Below are 8409 nucleotides of genomic sequence, written 5' to 3' on the forward strand. Positions count from 1 at the left end.
CCCCTTTGGACTGTTCCTGAGTGAGCCCTGCTGTTTACCACACCCTCTTCTATGTATCTGAAAGAAAAGGTGGGAGGTAATGTGTGTGGAAAAAACTCCAGCTTAATGGTCATAAAGACATGCACTTTCTTGACTAAAAATGCTCTCCTTGTATATTATTAAGTCATAGCTACCATCACCTTAGAGAGTAAAAAAAACCCCATCCCAATAGCAGTTTAAACAGTGCTTGTCTGTTACGTAAATAGTTATTCTGGGTCATAAGCCATCTCAAATATTTGGTATTCAAATCAAGCTACCAAAGCAACCCTGCAAGCAGCCTAAATTACAGTAGATGACCCCAGCAACGTCAAAGATCCCCAACAATGAAGCTTACTCAACAAAACTGGGGTCTCCTTATACGTCACTGACTGTTTATGTGGGGAATTCCTCACTAGGAAACCTGTAGTGGAAGAAAAACTGAGGCCGTCAGCTCTGGAGATGGGGTGACACCTGGTGGATACAGGATTCCTGGCAATCTTGTGCTGAAATTGTTCACTGGAGTTCCCAGCTGTAGATGGCAGACTGGAGGCATGCAGCTGTGCACATTAAAGGACATGTTCAGACATGGGAGAAAAAGTGAATCCCAAGTGTGTACAAAGTCCTACTTGAATTTTAACATTGTTTACAATTTTGGATTACAATGTTTATTAAGACAATAACCAAGAAAAAACAAATAATTTCCTGCCTTCTGTTTAGGAGTTATGCTCTTGCTGTGTCTCTTAGCATACACCCCTTTCCTTCACATACTGGGGACATGCTCTGTATTGCATCTATGCTAAACATCCATATCAAACAAAACACTCACATAATTTTAGCCTCCTCTAAAAGTTCAAACATCCAGGACGTGGAATATTTAGCTCGGTTCACATTTGTTTGTTTTTTTCGCAGTTAAATTATTAACTGGGATATTCTGAGTGGTGTTTGCATCTTCCCCCTGTTTACACGGGGTTTCTCCAAGTACTCTGGCAAATACAGCAACCAGCAGCTGTGAACATGTCAGTTAATACACCTCAATATAAAACTGTTAACTTGGATTTGTCTCTTAATATTTCTGCTTTTTGTAGCTATCCTACATTGAGACACAAACAAGTTGAATAATTTCAAGTTTATTTTTTTATGCAAAAAAGTGAGCAAACAAAATTGAAAACAGCTGTATAAGGTTAGTTTAGCACAAATTATTTTTAATTTTTCCTGCCTATACATGGGACATTAAACTGAGTATGTTAGTGACTCAATCATTAACATGTAAAAAATATTGATGTAAAAATATACAATTTTTTGTAAGAGAAAATCCAACCTTTTGTATTTCTGTATTCTGTATTAAGGAACAACATTTGGTATGAAAGGTAAAGTTACACTAGCGCATATAAGATATAGTATATAAGAACATAGCACAACCACTTTGAGCTCAAGAACTCATTACAGTTTCTTAACAAATGTCAGAAAAAAATGCAAATGTAATAACTGAGTGTATTTGAAATTTGAAATATTTTCCCAACTATACAGAAAAAAACTAGCATTTTTCTGCAGTGTTTAGAAACTAAAATGATTTTTGATGTCTTTGATCTGCTTCATCATGTCACCAATTTGCTGTCCTTGTTCTTTGAGGACATCCTGAACAACCTTTTTCTGGGGAGCGTTGAGAGAGACTCTTGCCCTAGTTCCGGGCATATCCTTGTCCACTTGTGTCTTCTGGTACTCCATCTTCATGTTCACCTGTCTGATGCAGTTGTCCAGGTGTTTCAGTTGATCATTGATGGTCTGCAGCTCCTTCTTCATTTCTTTTTCACTGTTTGACAGTATGGGTAGCTGGCTTTGCAGGCTACACAACACTTTCTTAACCCTGTTCATAATGGTTTCTTGGCGATACTTTGCATCTTCGTATTTATCAGCCAACCTTTCTGCTGCTTCTCTCAAACTCTTCCTCTCCTCCCTGCAGAGAGACAACTCCTCCAGCTGCTTGTTCTTCTGGCCTGTCAGGAGTTTCACCCTCCTCTGCATCTCTTCACGAGCCATGTCCTGCTTGAGAATGTACTCCTCACGGAACACCTGTGTGGCTCTGCTGAGGAGCTCCAGACACTCTGGAGGTGGTGGTGATGTGTCCTTGTCTCCAGCTTTAAGTACAAGAGGATTGGTGGAGCTCCGTGCCAGGATGTTGCGAATGTGCTGCTCAAAGGAGTCTTCGGCCAGCCCACGCAGAGGGGAGCTGGCAGAGCCCAGACCTGGGTGGGAGCAAAGCAGGGGAGGGGAGGGAGGGCGAATGGAGCTCAGAAGGGGTAACAGAATGCACTCGTAATTGCTGGTGATGCAGATCATGGTGGCGCCCAAGGCGAGGTCAGACACAATCAAAAAACCACGAATTGGAGCCGACTGACTGGTCAGGAGCGGTCTGGTGCAAAGAATGTGCTCTACGATGCAGCGCTTCTCAGCAGCCAGCTCCTGGAGACTGTCCTTATCCTCCTCATCTGATTTAAGGAACCTCTGCAGCTTGTTGACCCAGATTAGCCCCACGCTGTGCACTCCTGCTTCATGGGTGCAATGATACCGGTGCTGACAGAGGGGGTCTCTGTGCAGTTTGATTGGACAGGTGAAATCAAACTCTTGCGGCTCCTCGTCCTCTCCCGTTGCCACTTTAAGTATGAGCTCTAGCTCAACACACTCAAACACATAAAGAGCTGGCACTGTCTCTGTGCCTCGGATCCACTTTTCCACTGCCCCCGTGTCGTCCTCTTCTTCAGACTCCAGCACGACACAGTGATACAGTGTGCCCGTTTCTGTGGCGATGACCAAGATACTCGGAACACATGGCAGGCACAGAATGGCACAAGCATCATAGCCATAGTTATCCTCTGCTGCTGGATACATGGGGAGAGGTCCAACGGGTTTACTTAGACTTATACCGTTTACCTGGCTCGTGTAGCTCACATAGGTCTCCCCATTTTCGTAAAGAATATAGAGAGGGTAGACCAGCTGGTCTTTGGAGACCTGTCCTGGCAGCTGCCGAGGAGGGGATGAAATCGGCCCAAAGTCAAACGCCACTGCTATCTCTCCCAGAGAAGCTGCGTACGAACGCACCGGAGGGTGGAGGCTGCTCTCATCTTCTGACTGCGACACTGGCAGGATTTTGGCCGATGTCTGCGGAGACTTCAAGCCGTAAAATCTGATCGTGTTGTCTGAAGTGAGCAGCACCATATGTGGCTCGTCAGTCTCGCTAGGGTACCAAGCCGCCTGTCGCAGACTGACCGACGGTGAGCTGGTGAAGAAGCGCTCCGCCACAGGGATTGTCTTGCAGTTGATTTTGCTGCGTCCGCCTTCAAACTCGGACCTCTTGCCCCACCGCAGAGGAAGCTCCAGGACCGAGACGCCTCGTTGACCGACCAGCGCGACATGGTGCTGTGTCGGGCTCACCAGCACCTGGCACACTTCAAAGAGCGGCGGGTTGATGCACAGCAAGGTCTGATACTTCCCGCTACTGGAGCTCTCCTCTGTGTTTAACTGCCGCAGGTTGGTTGTGTAAAACACGCGGTCTGAATCGTCCCACACGAAAAAATCCGCTCCCAAACAAAACGTGAGGTTCTTAGCGATCCCTCTTTCACTCGAGGTGCGCTCCAAATCCAACTTCTCGCGTATTATTTTGAATATCGTGTGGTTCGGTAAGTCATTCAGCCACTGTTCTGAATTGAGTGCCGCCATCTTGATCAACTGTCTGATTTCTGAAGGAAGCAGTAACGTGTTTTAGTTTTTTTCACGACAGTCATTTAACGTGTTACGGTGGCCGGTGTCGTATATTTTGCAGAATCACCATGGCGCTGAAAGAGACCGCTGGGCTGTATGAGACACTTAAAACGGAATGGAACAAGAAAAATCCAAACCTAAACAAATGTGGAGACCTTCTGAGTAAGCTTAAGGTAAAGTCGCACATTTGCTTGTCCAGGGTTGATTGTAGGAAGGAAGTCTTTCTATTTGTAAACGTTAGCACTGTTAGCAAACAGATTGCTAACTTACGCTAGCCCAGCTAACGCTGTACGTTAACGTGAGTAACTGGATAAACATCGATAATTAAATTAATTTTGGTAGAATAGTGTAGAGTTTTCACTTGCTAACTACAAACAAATGTTTGGAGAGGGATCGAACAATATCATCATTTTAGGATAATGATGAAACAAATGATTAACTTAGTCAATGAAAGCTAACGTCACTGTACCTTTCGTTAGCTCAGCTTTCTGTTTGGTAAGTTTAAGCCGAGTTGAAGCAGGTATCACTAAAAAGAGGTGCCCCAATAAATTGATTAGAACCTTTAAAAAAAAAAAAGTGACCCGTGATAAGGACATCAGCACAGATGTTTTTCGTATTCAAAAATTGTTCGTATATACAAACAGTTTTGCAAGGCAAAGTCAGTCAAATCTATTATATTTCTATTAAGAAGCAACTGTTATGAAAGTTATATTAGCCCATATATAAAATACACCTATTCAATTCAATCAATTCCACGTATGGTACAGCCACTTGGAGATAAAGAGCTCATTGCAGCTTCTTGTTAAATGACAAAAAATACAAATGTAATAACCAAGTGCATTCCAAGGGGAATCTGAAATGCTACCCCTAACTATACACAACTAGCATTCTCTTCAATGCTTAAAAACAAAAAAGGTTCTTGATATCTTTGGTTTGGTTCATTATGTCACCAGTTTGCTGTCCTCGTTTACTAAGGACATCCTACTGGACAACTGCCTTCTGGTGGGTATTAATGATGATGTTGGGGAAATTTCACATTCACAAAACAAAACAAGATGGACCATCTCCAAGTCAAGCTTTGATTTATTCATTTTTTTAATTAGGAACTATTACAACACAGCACTAGCGTTAAGGATCTTGAAAAGGAAAAAAAACGGTTACAATAAAATATAACTTTGATAAATTAGATTGTTAATGTGTACAAGTAACTCTGCTTTTTCCTCTGTATATTTATCTTGTGTTCTTCCTTGTTTCTTCCTTATTTCTTGTGAGATAACCCTGGCTTTGAGATGCTTTGTATATGTAAATGTTAATTTTTAAAAACAGAGTTTGATTGAGAAACAAAGGAAAAAAGTTTCAACAGGAGTCTGACATCAAAATAAACGTTTTATAAGGTTATGTAGGTTGTTAGAACTCAGTGAAAACCAACTTTGGGGTTTGCTTCTGTTACAAATAATATGTAATGTAATTTAGATTTACATTGATACATTTATCTTTTTTTTTTTTTAAACAGATTTCATTACTGGATCTGAACTTTTTACCTACCAGTGGATCCTCGCTCACCAAGCAGCAGCTCATTTTAGCTCGTGAGTACCTGCATATCAAGCTGCCACAAGTTAACACAACAGCTTTTTAAGTTACTTGCAAAATAATTTCTAAGTACAATTTATGCTTGTATTTTAGGTGATGTCCTTGAAATAGGAGCCTTATGGAGCATCCTCAAGAAGGACATCCCATCCTTTGAGCGATACATGGCCCAGCTAAAATGTTACTACTTTGATTACAAGTAAATGCCACTTTCTCTTAAAGAATTTGTTGCCCAAGATTGAGGTCTTTTTGTAACTGAAGTAATTATTTACATCTTTTTCTTTTTTCTTTTCTAGAGAAGAGCTGCCTGAAGCTGCCTACATGCATCAGTTACTTGGACTGAACCTGCTCTTCCTGCTTTCGCAGAATCGCGTCTCTGAGTTTCACACAGAACTCGAAAGATTGAGTGCTAGAGATATTCAGACCAACGTGTACATCAGACACCCAGTGTCTCTAGAGCAGGTGCTATAGCTTACTCATGGACAATGCCTGATTTTGATTTGGATGATTTTTATTGTGCAATATCAGGTGTTAAAGAAAAAAAAAACAATTTGTGTGTCCAATTGGAAATTTGTACCCTTAAATTGCTCAAAATTAGTGATGTAAGGTTCCAGATGACTTTTTTTTTTTTTTTTTTACCAGTCAGCTGGGATGAAGCACTAATATCATTAGTGTCAGGCTAGCATTAGTGTTGACTTGAAATTATTGAAGCTACATTTGTAAAATAGTTTTGATCCTACAGTAGATGTTGCACCAGAGGGTTATGTTTGACTGCTATTTGCAGTAATTCCTTTATATGCTTCACTAAGATTTAATAGATTGCTTTTGGCCTGAGATAGATCAATGTGTGCTCTGATATTTTATACCCATTGTGTATTTGAAGGTGTATATATATTAATTTACACAAACTAAATATTTATTTGGACAAATGCTTGGCTTATTGGAGTTTTACTTATACACAATAATTTAAGTCCTGTTATAGTAACTTTAATGTAAATGCAATCTTAATATTTTATTCTCTCTCTACTAATTTCAGTACTTGATGGAGGGAAGCTACAACAAAGTGTTCCTAGCCAAAGGCAACATCCCTGCTGAGAGCTACACCTTTTTTATAGATATTCTTCTGGACACAATTCGGTAAGGACCGTAATGATTACAATGTCTTTAACACATTCTGCATTCGCTGTAAATTTTAAAATATTTATCAGTAGCCTACAACCACATAACAACAGTTAGATTAAAATAGTTTTTGCACACCTATTTTACATAGTTACAGCGAATAGTGTAAAGACAACTCAACACAACAAACACAATGATTTATTTTACTCTCATAGTTGTACCAATACTTTAACCTGAGCAAATGTGAAATAGATGGCAGTTTAAACAACTTCTTAAACAACATCTTTCCTGTCTTTGTCTAATTTTTAATGTTTCTTAATTTGTACTGTGAACTCTGGAAAAAAAACAACTTTATTTCACGGTGTTGTGCCATAATAATCTAGAAATGTATAAAACGTCATTAAAAATACAACTCTGTCCTTTGAAGATGACTTTAACTAAAGCTGACCTTTTCAATTGCAGCGATGAGATTGCAGGTTGCATAGAGAAGGCGTATGAGCAGATCCAGTTCAGTGAAGCTACCCGTGTGCTTTTCTTCAGTTCCCCTAAAAAGATGACAGAGTATGCCAAGAAGGTAAGTCTGTTTTTATTTGGGAGTCAAACCTGTAGTCGAATCCAGAGATTATGAGGAGGAGACATTAGATTCCTGCTGTGATAACATGATTTAAAGAAATTAAGTTTCTGCTTAACTCTGTTGCTTCTGCTTATGCAAATGCTTATTAAGATTTATTAGGTAAACACTGGCTGTCAGGTGGCCTTGGTGCCTGAAATATTTATGTAAAGTCTAAGTTAGTTTTTATTTAACGTGTTATGTTGTAGATGTCATTATGATTGGATATGGGGAGGGGGGTTGTCAGAAACTGGCTTGTTAAGATACAGAAAATGTCCCTCCAGATGTTAGATAAAACTTGTGCATAGGCAGAACCTGAAAAATAAGTAATATCCATAACGATTAACATCAGATGGAAAAGATAAATTTTACTGTTTGTTTTCAGATGTTCCTTAACAAGTTGTCTATAATTAAATTATAATAAGTCAAATAACTACATGAGCAATCTGTAACTGTTGATTTTCGTTTTATTTTTATTTGTTTAAATGAATACATTTTTCCCCATTTCAGAGAGGATGGAATTTGAGTGCAGATGGCTATTACTCTTTCACCAATCAGCAACAGCGGACAGAAGAGGTGAACATCCCTTCTACTGAGCTGGCACAACAGGTCATCGAATACGCACGACAGCTGGAAATGATTGTGTAATCCGCCCCCAGGAACACACTCAACCATGTACAGATGCACTCAGACAAACACGCCACTGGTCCAGTATACATCCAGTCAGCTCAAACACAGTTTCACTAAGGGATATGACTTCCTTTATTGCCAGAATGGTTTATTTGTTTCCTATGCCTCACAAATCAACTGGCATCCATTATTCCTGTTTTCCCAAATCTACCTGGAAGTCTGACAGATTGGTTTTTATTTTAATACAAAAAACCTACTGAAAATATCACCTTTGGTCTAATTAGCAGTTGCTATATAAATATCTATATTGCAGACATGTGAGGGTCTGAGTGTTTAAAGCTGGTTCTTTTATTCAAAATACCATCTGTCCACCATTAAACTTTAGTTTTCTTTAGTCATTCCCAGATATTTTTTAAAACACTGGGTCTCTTCTTTTTCAACTGTAAGAAAGTTTAAAGTCATCACCCTAATTTTGGTATTCAGTGTCAAACAATTGTCAACAATCTCACCATTTTTTTTTCCTGAACTTCAAATTCTTTTTGTATACAAAGTTTTCTCCTGGGTAGAACTAAAATAAATGTATTGCCCTTGCCTTGTATCTAAAATTGCCACTGAAGTTTGTGTTCGACTCTTCCTCACTAGACATTTTGTAAACACATTGATCTACAATAAATGATTCATAAAACAAA

The 8409-nt window shown here is 39.6% G+C and overlaps 2 protein-coding genes across 2 annotated transcripts; one reads left to right on the plus strand and one right to left on the minus strand.

Moving 5' to 3' along the window:
* Positions 1-1129: 1129 nt before the first annotated feature.
* nup88 (nucleoporin 88) lies at positions 1130-3804 on the minus strand. The gene has a single exon (XM_031760393.2). The coding sequence runs from the start codon at positions 3730-3732 to the stop codon at positions 1573-1575; it is 2160 nt and encodes a 719-aa protein (XP_031616253.2). The 5' UTR covers positions 3733-3804; the 3' UTR covers positions 1130-1572.
* Positions 3431-8409, plus strand: psmd8 (proteasome 26S subunit, non-ATPase 8). Its single transcript, XM_031760394.2, has 8 exons — positions 3431-3543; positions 3836-3947; positions 5288-5360; positions 5458-5560; positions 5658-5823; positions 6398-6498; positions 6943-7054; positions 7601-8409. The coding sequence occupies exons 2-8, from the start codon at positions 3843-3845 to the stop codon at positions 7736-7738; spliced, it is 798 nt and encodes a 265-aa protein (XP_031616254.1). The 5' UTR covers positions 3431-3543; positions 3836-3842; the 3' UTR covers positions 7739-8409.

This window comes from Oreochromis aureus, linkage group 14, assembly GCF_013358895.1.
Source record: "Oreochromis aureus strain Israel breed Guangdong linkage group 14, ZZ_aureus, whole genome shotgun sequence".
Taxonomy (NCBI): Eukaryota; Metazoa; Chordata; class Actinopteri; order Cichliformes; family Cichlidae; genus Oreochromis; species Oreochromis aureus.

Excerpts from the sequence above, each read along its gene's own strand:
- nup88 (XM_031760393.2), bottom strand. The coding sequence starts at position 3,732 with ATGGCGGCACTCAATTCAGAACAGTGGCTGAATGACTTACCGAACCAC.
- psmd8 (XM_031760394.2), top strand. The coding sequence starts at position 3,843 with ATGGCGCTGAAAGAGACCGCTGGGCTGTATGAGACACTTAAAACGGAA. Across the intron at positions 5,561-5,657 it reads TGTTACTACTTTGATTACAA|AGAAGAGCTGCCTGAAGCTG; the intron begins GTAAATGCCACT and ends TTTCTTTTCTAG. Across the intron at positions 5,824-6,397 it reads ACCCAGTGTCTCTAGAGCAG|TACTTGATGGAGGGAAGCTA; the intron begins GTGCTATAGCTT and ends TACTAATTTCAG.